This window comes from Diadema setosum, chromosome 18 (genome assembly GCF_964275005.1).
Source record: "Diadema setosum chromosome 18, eeDiaSeto1, whole genome shotgun sequence".
NCBI classification, from domain to species: Eukaryota; Metazoa; Echinodermata; class Echinoidea; order Diadematoida; family Diadematidae; genus Diadema; species Diadema setosum.
Window position 1 is genome coordinate 11,594,466 of NC_092702.1, and position 17,797 is coordinate 11,612,262.

Genomic DNA, 17,797 nt, shown 5'->3' on the forward strand with positions numbered 1-17,797 from the left:
AGTGCAGGTCGGGGCCGAGCCCGGCCTCAATTGTGGTACTCGGTCCCGTAATTTTGTCTGTTTACAGTGCCGGGCTTGGCCCGGGCCTTTAATTCAAACCTTTCAATATTTTTTCATAGTGGCGCTCTGCTTGTAAACAAACGACTATTATTGGGAGCAGGCCTGTCGCAATTTGGTACTGCATTTGGCCCAGTTTGTGTTTACAGTGAGAAAAGGCCGGGCTTGGCCTCGGCCAAGCCACGGCCGAGACTACCTCCAGAGCTTGGCCAAATGTGCGGCTGATTTTGGCTGAAGCTGAAGGCAATAGCTGAATTAACATTATCACATGATTTTCATTAAAAATATACTGTTACCATGGCAACGCATTGCTCAACAATGACGAAAGATTATTATAAGTTTCCATATCTATGTACTCAGGGATGCCAGTGGTAAATGGCTCTAGGGCCTGAAAAAAATTTGGTGAGCTAAAATTTGCGCACATCACGAGCGCGAAGTCCCATTGGCCGGGGTCCAGGGCCCGCTTAAGGGCCCTGGAAGCTTTGGGGTTCTAGATGCTCTCTCCTGCAATCTGAGCATATGTGAGGGACCTTTTTCCCTAAAATTTATTCCTAGTTTATGGGTAATATTTTGGGTAATTGAGCCACTTTCCTGATAAATTTGAGATAAATTAATGTGTGATCCAGATAATGAAAAGGGAATTAAGATGTACATTTCAAGTCTAATGCTGTCAAAAGGTGCAAAGAAGATATACTAGAGTTGATAACATTATATGACAATTCTTACATTGATAACATTTTGATAATATTTGATAACAATTCTAACAATGCAAATTACATGTAAAGACCTAACCTGACGAGACTAAATTGGAAGGGTTTTTTTTTTTTTTGTACCTTGAGTTACCTTATTTCTTTCTCTGCTTGAGAAGACTTGACTGTTTCATGACTTTTCTCTGCTCATAGATACGGTCCTTGGCTTTTTTTGCAAGTTCGAGAACAGTTGGCTTTGGAGTTTGATCTCTATTCCTTTTGATCTCTATTCCTTTTCTTTGGGGCCTGAGCTTGCACTTGATTGCTCAGATTGCTTTCTTTTCACAGTACATTTATGTCGACTGTATGCAGTACGTAGATAAAAAGCTACTGACTGATCAACAGGAGAAGTCAATTTGTCCTTCCTGTGGTACCTTTGAATAGATGTTTGGCTTGTGGACAAAAGGTCAAATTTGACTGTTTGGATAGCATTGAAGGTATCTATGTTGAGCCAGTTTGTAGTTTTGTTTATTACATTATTATATATACTCAGTGCTCTTGACATGACAGGCTTTAGAGATGGATATTTCTTAAGCACTACTGCCCACCATTTATCAACTCTCTCCTCTGCTGAAGGCAGAGATTTATCTAGCTGCAGATGGTGAGAAATTCACTTTCATTTCCTCAGGAAGTTTTTTCAAGCATTCACAGGTTGCAGCATACCCTTGTGCCTTAGGATCTATGGCTGACAAGAGTGAAAGTAGTTTATTTTTCAGGAGCAGCTTCACTTGAAGATATTGCACAGCAGACTGATAAGCACTTCTCACTTTAGAGAGAAATGAACGAGCAGCTTCTGCACTCATTTTGAGCAGTTCCTTCTCACAGGCCTTTCCTACATAGACCTGTGAGCACTTCAACAAGTTTTCACTGATGTCCAATTCTGCAAGCTGCCTGGCTGTTAATTCACTCACACCTTCATGCTTAATAAAGCATGCAAGAAATTGTCTGAACAAGTCAGTGATGCTGTCATGTGCTTTGTGGATCATAGGTTCCTTTTGTTCAAAAGTGAGAACAAAACTTTTGAACATGGGCAGTATGCTGGTGAAGTGATGCATCAATGCCAGAGTGAGATTCCTTTCCACAAAGAGTTTTTGAACAATTCTTTTCTTGCGTTTTAATCCCTGGGGTGTCAGCTGTTTCATCTTCAATTTCATGATAACGTCATACACATTCTTCTTGTTGGCTTTGGCTTCATTGATTATTGCTTTTACTAAGCCTTCGAATTCACTTTGCTTGTTACTGTCGACCCACGCATAATAGAAAACAGTGAGGGCCTTTACCATTTCCACATTTCTTATGGTGACGTCAAATGAAGACAGCCAACGATGTGCAACTCTCTCAAGTGGAACCTTACATGCAGTGCCAAGGGCAGTGCTGATTGTGGCCAAGTGTTCCTGCAAATCAGGACTGTAATGAAAGTCAGTGTACAAATCATCACATAGTCCTTCTACTTGATGGTCGAAGTGTTGACAATATTTTTTTACAACATTGTGAATGTGATGACATAGGTCACCATCAATGTCTAGCATGTTTGTAGCAACATCCTGAAGTCTCTTTTCAAAACCAGTCTTGCTTCCCCTCATGTAAGCAGCAGAATCGCTAAGGGATGATACAACATTCGTGAAAGGTATCTCATCTTCCTCTAGTGCTTTCTTTACTGCATGGAAAACAGTGTTTGCGTTGACAGTGGTCAGTTTTAATGACACATAATGATGAACTATAGACATTCCCAAATCTTCTGAGAAATACGACACAAGAACACTCAAAACCCTTTTGTTATTTTTGGCCGTACATTCATCTATGTTGATTGAGAAAGGGTTCTTCTTCATTTCTGCTACCAAACGCTTATGACAAACAGTGGCTAATCCTTCCTTCAGCTTGTAAGTGCATGATGTTCGGTCCAAAGAAAGATCAGCCAAAACTTTGTGATCTCTGGATAACTCTTTGGCAAGGTCTAAGACCTTTGAAGTCATAGTGAATGGCAAATTGTTCTCGGCAATAAAGGAAACAACCGTAGCTTCGGCAGTGGATTTTCGGTCTTCATAATTCACATTGGGAAGAGGTGCATCTCTTTTGCCAGAACAGTTTGATGACTCATGAATGTTAGGAGGCGCACCATAGGGAAGGCTACACTTTTTCGGGCCCATTTGATTCCCTGGGAGCAAAACTGTCTTACCCGCTTCACCAGATTGAACTGCATCCACATGTTGGAAAACTGCGGGCAGAGTTGGTTTTTCTCTAAGAATTTTTGACACATTCTTATGGGCATCTGAATTCCCGTGTTTCATCAAGGCTTCCATTCCACTGCTTCCATAGTTGATTGTTTGGTTGCACACAGTACACCGCACTTTCCCGGCCACATCAATTTTTCGGAAATAATCTGACAAAAATGTTCCACTGTTATCTTTGTTCTCTATCCATTTCCATTGGAACTTCTTCTTTATTCCACCGTCTATCTTTTTGATATCTGATCCTCTTTCCACATCCATAACCAGGCAGACAGCAGTAAACCCAGTACTTAGAAAGTTTAATCCACAACAAAAGATCAACCGAACATGAATCACATCACCACACAATCACGGCTGTGCATATGCAATCACTGCATATTCGAATTCAGCACCGCGGGTATACTGTAAATACACGTGTAAAGCGAGCACAAGCCATCGCGATATCGCCACTGAACAAATTCATACACACGGTACCTAGTACACTATACACACACAAGTACGGGATGCACGCTTGCAGACATGTGCAGGCAAACGAAATAGACTTAATACCCAGTCGTTTTACTCTAATTGATAATAATACGCATTGAATCTACAATGTAAAATATGACGAGGTGTATACATTAACGTCTAACCATGGCGAGTCTATTTTCGTAACATTTTGTTTTTTTTTTTTATTTTCCGGTTTTGAATAGTGTCCAACCGGAAAAAGGACAGAAAAAAAGGAAAAGCCGGAACTTATGGTCGGAAAAACGTAAAAGCCGGAATTCTTGCTATAGCCGGAACTCTGGCATCCCTGTGTACTATAGTGGTCACATGTGGAAAATTTCAAGCCATAAGCTCAAAGACTGACTGAGGGTATTAGCTGAATCCACAATATTTTTGTATTCTTTTTCGTAAAAAAATGCTGTTACCATGGTAATGCATTGTTCAACAATGACAGAAGAATAAATTTGGCACATGTATGTACTATAGTGGTCACATGTGCCAAATTTCAAGCCAAATGCTCAAAAACTCAGCAAGTTAGCTAAATCCACAATATTTCTGTATGAGTGTTCATTCAAAATATGCTGTTACCATGGCAACGTATTGGTCAACAAAGACGAAAGATAAAGTTTGCACATCTATGTACATCTATGTACTATCTCGGTCACATGTGCCAAATTTCAAGCCAAGTGCTCAAAGACTGAGGGAGTTAACTGAATCCACAGTATTCTTGTATGATTTTCATTCAAAATGTTGTTACCATGGCAATGGATTGTTCAACTATGGCAAAAGATTAAGTTTGCACATCTATGTAACATAGTGGTCATATGTGCCAAAATTCAAGCTAAATGCTAAAAGACCGAAGGAGTAAGCTGAATCCACAATATTTCTGTATGCCTTTTAGTGAAAAAATGCTGTTACCATGGTAATGCATTGTTCAACACCGACAAAAGATTTGCTCTGATCTATATACTGTAGTGGTCACATGTGCGTGCTAAGATTTAAGTCAAATACCCAAAAACTCACGGAGTTAGGCCAATTCAAATATTTTTGTAGGATTGGTATAAAAAACTGCAGTTGCCATGGCAACAGATTTATTGACAAAGAAAAAGGTATCTTGCACAATTACACATCATGTGTACATTGATCGTATATCCCAAATTTCAAGTGAATTGCTTTAAAACTGAGATAGTTCGATCCACAACATTTTGTAAATTTAAAAAAAATTTTGCCATTGCCATGGCAATGCATTATGCAATGCTAATAAAAAAGGTGTCTCGCACACCTTCATTTGATAGTAGTCACACATGCCAAATTTGGGGTTAATTGCTCAAAAAATGAGAGTAGTTCGATCAAAAAAGATTTTATGAAAATATGCCGTTGCCATGGCAATGCATTATGTGATAACAAAAAAGGTGTCTTGCACATCTTCCTTTGATAGCAGTCACACATGCCAAATTAGGGGTCAATTCCTTAAAAAATGAGAGTAGTTTGACCCACAACATTTTGTATGATTTTTTTCAAAATTTGTTGTTGCCATGGCAACATATTATGCAATGCTAACGAGAAAGGTGTCTTGCTTCATCTTCATTTGATAGTGGTCACACATGCCAAATTTGGGGTCAATTGCTCAAAAAATGAGAGGAGTTCGATCCACAAGATTTTGCAACGGACTGATTGCCCGACTGACCGGCCACCCGACCTCAGACTGATTCCTACATACCCCCATACACACTATGTGTGGGTGGGGATTAAAAAAAATAAAAATTCTCCCAAAACCCCTCTGAACCTCTGAACTAACCACGGGGCGCTCCTTCACACAGTTATACTGTGGGAGCGCCCTGAGCCAAAAGAGTGCTATCTCTGTACAGTGAAAAAGAAACACAAATTTTTGCGCCTCTATAAGTTACTTATTTTGCCAGAAAAAGGCTCACTTTTATAATATACATACGTTTCTTACCTAATTCATACCATACGTTCACTTGTTCATTTCCACACTGATCCCATGTTACCTTGAAAAGATGTTTTTCTACAAGTTCATCTCCATACCTCTCGTTCATTCTTTGACCTCATATGCAACCTTTCTGTGGCACTTTGCGCATTGGTGATATGAATGTCATGAGATCTGCTATGTTTTTAGCCTTTGAACAAGGCCCTCTCGCTGCGCCCTGTATAGTGGCGAGCGAAAGTGTTTGAGTGAAATGCAGAGAGTGATCGGGCGCAAAATGATGTCGCACAGCAAGAGTGCCTGGTCAAAAGGCTACACTGCTACTGACTAGCGCAAGTACAGAGGTTTCAATTCCGTACTACGGAACAGTTGTCGTTCTCGATGATCCCTCCTGACTGAATCATTTAAAGTCATCGATTTGGACAGAAATGGACTATTGGCGGAACCAAACTTTCTTCATATCCTTTCAATAATTGGACTACATCGGTATGTATTCAAATTGACACATTTTTTTAGTATTTAAGTTGAAATTTAGCTGCAATATTACCCCGTACCAGATCCCAACTCCTACAATGCGCCGCCCGAACGCTAATGGTCACAGTTATAGGTTTACCTACTGTAGTGTACAGCAAACAGTTCCGATACTTTTGTGAGATGTAGGCCCTACATCTAAAACTCACCTTGTGTTCCAATGGCTTCTGCTGCTACATGCTGCTAGCTTTCTGCTGGTGACAGGCCAGCTAGAATGCATCTACTGCACTAGCTATTAGAGCTGGTATTGTGCTCAATAACCCTAGCTGCTTGTGTACTTAGTACAGAGCTGCCAATCTTTGGAAGCACAAATTAGTACTCAGCAGCTCCAAAATTCATATTTTTCCATCAGAAAGAGTATTTTTTCAGTCTCCCTCTTTTTACTATTTTGAAATAAACTCGCCGACGTATGAGGCTGAGAGGCTCTAAACATAACATTACAACACATGCCGAAGTACCGAGCTGGTCACCAGCATGATAAAGATTCCAAACTACACAATGTTCAGCGTTGATTGATTGCAATATAAATGTGTACAAGTGCATATCTGTACCTCCAAAAATGTGCTGGGCTGGCTATGGAAACTTCCACTACCTAGCAGGGGAGGGGGAATACTTTCATCTTCTCAAGAGAGCTTTTGTGTGAGCGAATGCAAAACTTTGTGTTGCTTGAAGGTTTGCATGGTGAAGTAAATGAGGGAGAAAGGTTTGTGGTGACACCATGTGTATGCAGTCCTTAAAGGACAAGTTCACCTTCATTAACATAAGGATTGAAAGAATGTAGCAATATTAGTAGAACACATCACTGAAAGTTTGAGGAAAATTGGACAATCCGTTCAAAAGTTATGAATTTTTGAAGTTTTTGTGCAGTCACCGCTGGATGAGAAGACTACTGTAGTGTATGATGTCACATGCGTACAACAATATAAGGAAAATATAAAGAGAAATTCACAAAATTGCATCTTTTGAAAAAAGTACACATTCCCTTGACTCGTTACTGACATATGTTATGGGTAATATTATTCCCATTGTCTTTAGAAAGAGGCAAGTCAAGTGCTCTTTTATTATGCGAAAAAAGTGAAAATATGTTGAATTTTCTTTACATATTTCTTTATACTGTTGTACTCATATGACATCACAAGCTTTAGTAGTCTCCTCATCCAGCGGTTCCAACACAAAAGTTTTAAAAATTCATAACTTATACTCCACAAGAACTTCACACAATCGATCAACAAATCAACACCTCACAAACACACTTGTCACAAACACTACATCCCGCTGACCTCCAGAAGATACAAACCTTTAACTCTCACACAGCAAGGACCACATTTCTTCGTACCAGAGACAAGCAGACACGGAAGTTCAACACACTACATAACAACCATACCCATACATGCATGAGAGACAAACCGACCGCCGCCCCAAACACCGTTGTCAACCTAAGCCAGCACAACCTCACACAAGCCGAACACAATGTGTTATCCCTCGGGCTCAACTTCGCAACACCACCCAAGAAGATTCCTATCACAGAAATCATACAACAAATGTGACCCTGCATCACAAAATGCACAGAAAGTCGCCAGACATGACATTTTAGTTAAGAGCATAATCTAAAAGAGCAGACATTAAGCTTTAATATGATGTATAACTCAAATCAAATGGATTCTCCTAACCTATCTAAATATTGGAAAGAAAACACACACTCAGGAAAAGTGAGAACTGAGAAAAGAGACTCTGAAGTGCAGTGTCTATTCAAGCGCTAAATCTTTACCAAGCCGCGCTGGCTGTGCAACGAATGGGACAAAAAACAGGATGTAAACCACCAGAGTAACAGCAATGAAGGGATTATCAGATTAAACTGAAATTGAGCGTGCCTTATCAACACATTCTGTTCATAATTGATGCTAACTTTCAAAGCAGTGGCATCATCCTTTTAAAAGTTATTAGACTTGAAAGTGAGGAGTGTGTACAAGGTTTTTAAGAAATGAAAAGGGGACTCTAAAAACATGCCTAATCACATTATTCTACCAAAAAATGTTCAAGATAAACTGCTGAAAAACACACTTTCCTTCACTTTTAATTATCCCAAATTTTAGCATAATGTAGAAGAAGGCTTACTCTTTCAGAAAATATGAAAAAGTCAAGATCGGTTAGGTTGACACATTTCACCTATTTTCAGTCCTCACACAAAATCAGTGTGTGCGACTTCTTGTTCGTTTTGTGGTGCACTGTCACAAATGGAACCCAAGCTCAGATACCTGAACAAAGCCACAGCTGACAACATGCGACTCCTTGTTACTCAAGCTCTCTCCACAGCCAAGCCACTGCCGCCCAACCTCAACAAAGAACAAACAGCAATAAAAACTCTACACAGCAACGCATCCATCCATATCATTCAAGCAGACAAAGGCAACGCCACGGTCGTCATGGACAAAACACAATACGAACAAAAGATACAAGATATCTTTAACACCCCTACAAACACCAAACTGAAATGTGACCCGACTCCTGCCACCAAGAGCTAACTCAATGCCAAGCTCCTCGAACTTCATCGATCTAACGCTCTCCCTCAACAGCTTTATTTCAGACTATGTGCCTCTTCCAGCAGATGTTCCATCCTCTTCGGGCAACCCAAAATTCACAAGCCATCAGTGCCTCTTCGCCCCATCATTTCTACACGAGGCTCCCCCTGTTACAAAACAGCAAAATATCTGTCAGATATCCTACAGCCACTTGTTGGTAACACAGAACACGACATTCACAATCCCAAACACTTCATTGACATTCTCTCTCACACCACTATCAACCCTATAGACACCCTCATCAGCTTTGATGTAAAATCACTCTTCACCAGCGTTCCTGTCACTGAAGCCTGTCACATCATCAAACAACGTCTCACCGATGATCTTTCTTCAAGAACACAACTCACACCACAACAGATACATGACCTCCTCCTTACATGTCCCAATTTTTTTACCTCCTTCTCATGGAGGGACACACAATACAAACAGCGACAAGGCGCAGCCATGGGCTCTCCCCTCTCACTGCCAACATTTACATGGAACACCTTTACTTTCTTAACTGAATTCCTATTTTTCTTCTTCTTCTTCTCTTGGTTTTCTCCCCCCCTTCTCTCCCCATAGTCTTATCTCTCGACTTACCTTTCCTCCGCGGGATTATTCATCCCTTCTCCATTGATTCCGCATTCCATAGTCCACATTGTTCTTCTCTTTGCTTTCATGAATCTTCACTTCTCTCTCCAACCTCCAACTCCTCCCTCTTCCTCTTCCCTTCTATTTCATATTTCTCCTCCTAAGATGTCCGAACATCTTACTTGATTCTCACTCTATCCTTCCTTACCACTCTCTCTGTTCCCTTCTCTACCGTCTCCACTAGTGCAACTTCAACTTCAACTTCCCGCCCATTACTGTCCCCTACTCTTCATTTTTTGCCCTCCTTACTACCCCCATATGTCGCTTCCCTCTTCAATTCTCCTCTTTCTAGACTCTTCTTCTGCCAAGCAACAATCCGGATAAGGACTACATACACATAGTGTCACCGCAAACCTTTCTCCCTCATGCAAAACTTTGTTGGGTGTTTCCAATTATTGTTTACTCTAAAACATAGTCATGCATGTTTTCACGCTTTTTCATTTTATTGGATTTTAAACATCATCATTTTCCTAAGTATTCCAATTTCTTTTCACCTGACTGGAATCGGAAAATCTGCCATAACGATGATTGCTAAATGCCCTACTGTGTGTGGATGTGCCAATGTGCGAAACACATGGTTTCACTTCAATTTCAAAGGAATGGGCCATGTGTCCTGCCTTGTTTGAGGTTACTGCAAGTTTGATGGATAGAATGTGCCACAGCTGAGCTTAATGGCTTTGCTACAGTAAACAGTTTATGTTCGAGACAAAAAAATCGTGTATTTTACAAGGAGAAAACAAAACAAAAGAAAAAAACCCCCACCACGAACGAATGTTGATAGCCAAAACTTTGAAAAGTAATAAGCAGTTTTGATGAGCGTGAAATTAATTGTCATGATTTTTGCTGTCTAACCAGGTGATGGCTGCATAGCTGCATCACACAGGACCTACATGTAGTGAATTTGTCTAGGCATACAAGACCTTTCATGTATTTTTGTGATTGTATTCTTAATGTACGGCCAATTTAAAAAGGCGCCCATCATGTTCACTGACCTGGAAATATAAGTTTATACATTCAAAATCTTTCAAATCGGATAATGGGAAGCCAAGATTTATGAATTTTCTGTCATTAGAGGTGCTAATTTGCATATTATGCTGGATTTTTTAAATAACTTTTAGACTTGCTCTGCAGTAGAATTTCTAGTGGTGGGTTACCCCCTACAACTGCTAGACTGACTAGACTAATCACAACAAAATGTATTTTGACATTTGGCAATTTTTTCCCCATATGCATGGAGAATCTTAATGTCAGTTTCTTTCATCTTTATTTTTTTCTCACCGTATCTTTTATATTCTGCAAAGTACTTCTTTGCGCGCAATTATTTCTAACTAAAAAAAACCAGCGTGTGTTGTGTAGTTTTCTTAATTTTCCGTTGGTTAAAAAAAAAAAAACATTCGTAAATATTCCAATTTCCTTTACTCCTAACTAAAAGCAATAAATCTGCCACAACAGTGATTGCTGCGGCTGTACATGTGCTGATGTGTGAAACACATGCTTGCTTGCACTTTTAATGCAGTGCTGGCTTGGATTTGGTGAATGCTATGTATTCAGTATAAAAACCATATGCCATTTACGAGTTATTTACATCCTAAAACATGTATTATTGATAGTATGCTTGTATTAGGCCAAAAAAAAAAAAAATGGTTTGTTTGCCCTTCACGACCGACCGAAAATCACGGAAATTTCGGGTCGCATTTTTTTTTTCTTTTTTTTGTTGCTCTTTCAAGTTTATTTTTTTCCACAAATTTCATCTTCTACAAATTTGTGAATGGTTTTAAACCCAAAATTATTGATTTTAAGCTGGAGAAAGAATTTAAAAAAGTCTAAAAATGTTTTTTTTTTTTTTCATCTCATCGACCCGTCGTAATTGTGTTTGGGCCGCGCGGGTCCACAGGCTACGTTTTATAGCATGCATTGCATGCTACAATGTAGCTACCTTTTTGGCTCACATGCGTGCACGCGCACGAAATCCAATCAATGCATGTTTTTAGTACAGGGCTGCACACTGGCGACCAGTTATTCGCGCTAGCTTGCGCATTGGCGCTGCTCACGCACTGCCATGCCATGCAATACATGCAAAGCATGTACAGTGTAACTGCTTTTCGTTTGCTTGCGATCGGCGATCATGCCAGACAAGAAGCATTGATAGAATTAGAAGCGCACGCATTTCTGGGTCATTTTACTCACGATCCGATCCCGGCTTCGCAGCAGCGTGGCAGTTGACATGTTAGAACTAATTTAATTGTGTCGATTTTTAGAAAAGTAAAAACATATTCGATATTCAGCGATACAGTAAATGGATCTGATTGCATTCAGTTTCATTTTAAATAGTTATTTCACAAATGAATATTTTCATTCGTTCAGAATGATCTCACAATGAAGATAGGCGCAAAAAGGATCACGAAATCGGCCCTTCCGTGTACTTTTTAAGAACGCATGCACAAAATGTGAAGAGATAATACTAGGGAGAAAAAAAAAAATCATGATATCATCGCAGTCCCGCTTACATATTTGAGGTAGAAATCGTCCCAAAAAGGATCATGAATTCGGCTGGCCGCGTAGTACACCTTTCAAAAGCTCATGTACGAAATGCGAAGAGATTATAGAGGAGAAAAAAAAATAAAGGACACATTTGGTACGGGCATCATAAAATATTACAGCCGAATAAAAATTCATGAAATCAACGCAATCCCGTTGAAATTTGAGGAAATAATAGGCGCAAAAAGGATCTTGAATTCAGTCCTGCATGCCGTGTTGGTTATCAAAACGCATGCACAAATGCGACGAGATTATCGGGAGAAAAATAAAAAACACATTTTTACCCTTCTGGTGCGTGCATTACAAAAGATTACATCCGAATTAATTAATGAAATTGCCACAAACGCGCTGATATTTGAGGTAGAAATAGGCGCAAAAAGGAACGTGAATTCGGCCGTGTCGTATACCTTTTAAAAACGCATGTACGAAATGGGAAGAGATTAGCGCGAGAAAAATAAAGGACACATTTTCATCCCCTTTTGGCACTTGCATCATATAGATTACAGCCGAGTAGTAATTCATGAATATTTCGCAATCCCGTTGAAATTTCAGTAAACAATAATAGGCGCAAAAAGAATCTCGAATTCAGCCCTGCATGCAGTGTATAGTTTTGAAAACGGATTGTCACAAATGTACACACAAGTAGTTATGTACATGTATCAAGGCTGTATGCATGGTTGTTTTAATGTGTATGTACACAGGGTGACCAGATTAATGGAGAACATTCTATATGATATAGATATAGTACATACAGGCTGACCAGATCAGTGGAGAATTTTCTACGTGGTATATAATGTAGCTACAGTACATGTATGCATGTGACAGGGAATACATTATAGCTCACTCAATCTAGAATGATTTAACCCATTCCAGAAAATTCTAGGAAGTGCTGGCTGAGTGAGGCACTGCCTCTGTAACCCAATGTGATTGGTAGTTAATTTTGGCAATGATGTTATGCACATAGTTAGGCAGTGAGTCATCCAGGATTCCTGGAACTTGGACTTGCTAGTATGTTCAGGTATGTGGCCCCAGGTTGGAGAAAATTACAGAATGTACTAGAAAGGGGTGAATGGATAGTATATAAGCCGGAGAAATTCTGAGGTAGGCAGAGTACCCAACACCTCTGCTCTGAGAGTTACGTCACTTCTGGCTCTGAAGCAAATTGTTATAGTCAGTCCTGTGTTACCTGCTGACCTACTATACAAACTGTGTTTGTGGAGATAAGGCCTGGGAGACATTTTGCCTGCAAAGAATTAATTTGCCTACGTTGGAGATAGACTCCATATTTTAATGTCAACGGACATTGTTACGGCAAAGCTGTGAAGGGCTGGATTCCTCGCTGGACATTATAAAGTGAATCATCATTCAACGCATCAACTGGACGTGGTTGTCATAACGTCTGGATTTTACATGTTTCGCTGTGAACATTATACCGTGGACATCTATCGTGGATTTTACCCCGGATTTATACTGTGGATTAATGCAACCTGTGCCTTTGGAGTTACGTCGGAGGAATCATTCATCGGTGCGTCAAGGATCATTCATCGGTGCATCGAACATCGTATCTGAACATTTTCAAAGAACTACTTGATAACATAATATGTAAGTGATTCTATTACCGATTTGTAATTGTTTCTATTGATCATTATTGTACTGATGTGAAAACCGATTACGAGTCTGTACCCACAATATCGCTGTTAATAAACCGCCTGAACATTAGTTGATTGTTTCTTTTGTGCGATCATTCTCAGAGTGATTTTGGTCGTAACAGGATGCACAAATGCGAAGAGATTATCGGGAGAAAAATAAAGAAAGCATTTTCAACCCTTCTGGTGCATGTATCACAAAAGATTACAGCCGAAATAATAAACGAAATATCGCAATCCCGCTGATATTTGATGTAGAAATAGGCGCTAAAAGGATCGTAAATTCGGCCGTGTCGTATATACGCATGTACGAAATGCGAAGAGATTATAGGGAGAAAGATACAGGACACATTTTCAACCCCTTTTGGCCCGTGCATCATAAAGATTACAGCCGAATAATAATTCATAAAATCATCGCAATCCCGTTGAAGTTTGCGGAAACAATAGGCGCAAAAAGAATCATGATTTTTGGCCGTGATGTATATCTTTTAGAGAACGCATTTACGGAATGCGAAGAGATTATGGGGAGAAAAATAAAGAACGCATTTTCAACCATTCTAGCTGGTGCGTGCATCACAAAAGATTATATCCAGAGTAATTTATGAAATCGTCACAATCCCGCTGACATTTGAGGTAGAAATAGGTGCAAAAAAGTATCAAGAATTCGGCCGTGTGGTACATCTTTTAAGAACGCACTTACGAAATTCGAAGAGTTTATCGGGACAAAATAAAGGACGCATTTTCAACCCCTTTTGGCGAGTGCATCATAAAATATTACAGCCGAAGTAATTTATGAAATTTGTCACAATCCCGCTAATATTTGAGGTGGAAATGGGCGCAAAAAGGATTGCGAATTCGGCCCTGCATGTCGTGTACCTTTCAAGAACGCATGCACAAATGCGAAGAGATTATCGGGAGAAAAATAAAGAACCCCTTGTATCGCGTTCATCAGAAAATATCACAGCTAAAATAATTCATTAAATCATCGCAATCCAACTGACCATCAAGAGCAGGTTACGCAGCAAGTTCGTGCACTGATGTTTAGAAAAAGTCACAAACGATTTAATACAATCTGATTTTGTTCATTATCATTTTAAACTAATTCACAAACAAACATTGTAATTTTTTCCTGTCTATATTTTTTAATTTCTTGTGCAATAAATAATGCAAGTTTTAAAAAAGACATTAATCTGTAAAACAATGTACATGAGGGGGGGGGGGTACATCCATAAAAAACAAGAAAATAAGTTTGCAAGTCATTTAACGTTTTTTATGTTGTCATTGTTGACCGGTAAATTTTCTGTTTGGACCTGTAAAAAATGGTAAAACGGGGCATTTACCGGTCCGACAGAGACAGGTCGGACCGGCAGAAAAAATGGGTTAGTGTGCAGCCCTTCACAAGATGGCTACTTTTGCAGCATCTGTTACCAGCTGTCATGGCACCAAAACTGTTTGGAGTTCAGTTGCCAGCATCTCACTGGAAGGTACTTTTTTTGGAGCTGTTTGCAAAATTAAACAAAGATGAACGTTATTAAGTGTTTGTCATTGAGTGTTTCTGCCTCGCGTACCGGGCCCTGGCAAGACGTAAATTTGAATGAATCTCTTGGAGTTTTGAGTGCATTGACATGGAAAAAAAGGTACCCTGTATTAAAAAAAAAAAAAAAAAACATCCCGACCTACCGACCCTCTTGGGTTTTGACAATTAAGGGCAAACAAACAATTTTTTTTGGGGGGGCCTTATCAGCATCACAAGTACAATGGTACATAGTTGAATTTGACATAAATACATCTTATTAGTATATTGGTGTTGCTGTTGTTTTCTTTTAAGTGTTCCACATCCTAAAAGCTTAGCTTTTAAGTGGAATACTCTTTTGCATCATATTATGATTACGTCTTCTTTTTTGTTACCATGACAAAGTGTGCATTGTTCCTTTTCTGTTGTTGTTATAATACCATCCTTATATATATATTTCATATTGTGTTCAATGAACTGTCCTTCCCAGCTGGATGAAAGTCATAATGATACATGTACCGCTTTGTATCATGTATTTTTTTGATGGAAATAAGTAAACAACTGAACTGAATTGAATTGAATTGTAAAAAATGAAGAAATGTTGATGATACGACTTACAGGTATATGAGATAATGCCAAGGGCTTTTTATTTGAGACTACCAATATAGCTTCTGGGGCCCATTGCATAAAATTTACAATATGGTAACTTTGCCATCCAATGATAACTTCCATGGAATTCTTGATTTTGATTGGCTGTTGAGTATTGTTGCCATGGTAGCTACCAGTGGATGGCAAAGTTACCATAATTGTAACTTTTATGCAACGGGCCCCTGGACATTTAGTTGCTACTCCTTAAAAACCTAGCTCTTGGTCTGCTGTGAATTTAAATAATTTCAAGGTCGTGTTCACTAATGTTGCAGATTTTCTTATTCAATATGAACATACGAGCATGAACATGGCTCTTATTTATTGCAGTAGGATTCTACAAGCAGATAAGGATTTTTTTTTGTTTTTTTTGTTCATCATTTACGGCTCAGCAAGCTCTTTAACACCAGTATCAATAAGTATCATCACTTTTGTTAAATACAGTGATAAAGCAAAAGCACTCACAGAGCACAGACCTCTGTCAAGCAGGTAATTACCACCCATATTGTCATTTCCACACACACACACACAATGAAGAATTGTTTTATGTTTAACGTTAGTCAAAGCAAAATGTTCATTATGAAGAAAAACAAAAACAAAAACAAAGAACCTATTAAAAAAACAGGTAGTGAAAAACTAGATACCCATGCTAGTGGAAATTTTCATGAAAGCTAAGTGCATGGCACAGGAATGCCACATATTCTATCAGGTTGTTAACACCATGTAAATAGCCAGGAACTACACAGAGACTCCAACTCTCCCACTTTCAATGGGAGATCTCCTGCCGAAAGCCCATTTTTGCAAAATCTCCTGTTCTCCCGTTTGAGATTTAATTTCTCCTGCCCTGGCTCTGTGTCTCCCATTGGAAAAGATTTCTTACTTATTGCCATATGTTGAAAAATAAGCCTTAGATAGCACGAGAGAGCATCTAGAACTCTAGATGCTTCCAGGGCCCGCTTAAGGGCCCTGGACCCCGGCCCCAAGGAACTTTGCACTTCGCGCGCACATCAACTTGGTGTCTCCCATTTGCTAGCGGTTTCAGGCGGGAGAATCTCCAGATCAGAAGGTGCTTGGGGTTGGAGTCTCTGACAGCAACAACATTTCTAGAAGTAGTCTGTGAGTCCAAAGAACCTTTGGAATTAATCACTTCATGGCAAACATTAAATCATATTGCATGATGTGATGTAACTTGCAACAAAAATTGTATGCCAAGATAAATATCTCTGAGTGATGCTACTGCTACATCTGGTTCAGGTGAGCTTAAAAGAAAATAACTGCTTACAGTCAGAGCAGCCATAGCAATTTTGCAGGCCAAAGGGTTGCCTCCATAGGTCGATCCATGTTCACCTGGTTTAATCTGCAGCATAACCTCATCATCAGCAAGAACTGCGGACACCTGGCAGACAAATAAAAAACAAACACACACACAACAAAAATGAACTAGGACTAGACTTTGAAATTTGTCAAGACTGACAAATTAAGGTGATCTGTTGAAACATGATCGCTTTTTTCTGTTGTACAAAATCTGAGAGCAATAGGCCATTTTACATTCTAAGTTAGAATCAAATTATTTGACCTTTGACCTAATGGCACCTTTGGTATAGCTAAATAACATCTGAAACAGAAAGATGTTATTTCCAGAAATTATTTTGATGGCACGTTCTACATGTGTTCAAAATATGACAGCAAATAAACTATTTACATTCTAATACAAAGTAAAATTATGATTTTTTATTTGAGCATTGATCATTATTTATGTACAGTATATTGTCAAGATCTCATCTTATCACAAAGGGATACACATGTTATGAAATGATGCATATGAAATGGTCTACAGGTATGCAAAATATGGGGAGATAAGGCATGTATTAAGATACAGAATGAAGCATTTTTGACATTTGACCCTAATTTACACAGCCCAGATGGCATCTCATCAAGAGTCATTAGTTTCTGTACGCACGTACTCGCTTGGGTGACACAACACGCGCGCGTCCATTAAAATCTTCGCTCGACGCATTTCTATCTACGATAAATGTCTTTCCGCTTCCGGTGTATTCGTTTTCTCCTCATTGATTGGCCTCGGACAGTCATGATCTGAATTTAGAATCACATTTTTCATCTATTCCTACCCAACCTGCAATGTCAATTTTTATTTATTTTTTCTTATTTACCGTAGATGAAAGAAAATATAATTGAAAATGTCCTGTTCTGTCAATTTTCTTAAGAAAAAAATGTAGTACTTTTTAAAAT

The 17,797-nt window shown here is 39.1% G+C and overlaps 1 protein-coding gene across 3 annotated transcripts in view; it reads right to left on the reverse strand.

Moving 5' to 3' along the window:
• LOC140242105 (ornithine aminotransferase, mitochondrial-like) overlaps positions 1-17,797 on the reverse strand; it is a 104,968-nt gene that overhangs the window by 34,881 nt on the left and 52,290 nt on the right. For all 3 annotated transcript variants that reach the window (XR_011902122.1, XM_072321867.1, XM_072321866.1), the window contains exon 7: positions 16,830-16,943. Coding sequence is in view for 2 of the 3 variants with exons in the window: in XM_072321867.1 (XP_072177968.1) it covers positions 16,830-16,943 (114 nt within the window). In the remaining variant the exon portion in view is untranslated. The remainder of the gene's footprint in view (positions 1-16,829; positions 16,944-17,797) is intronic.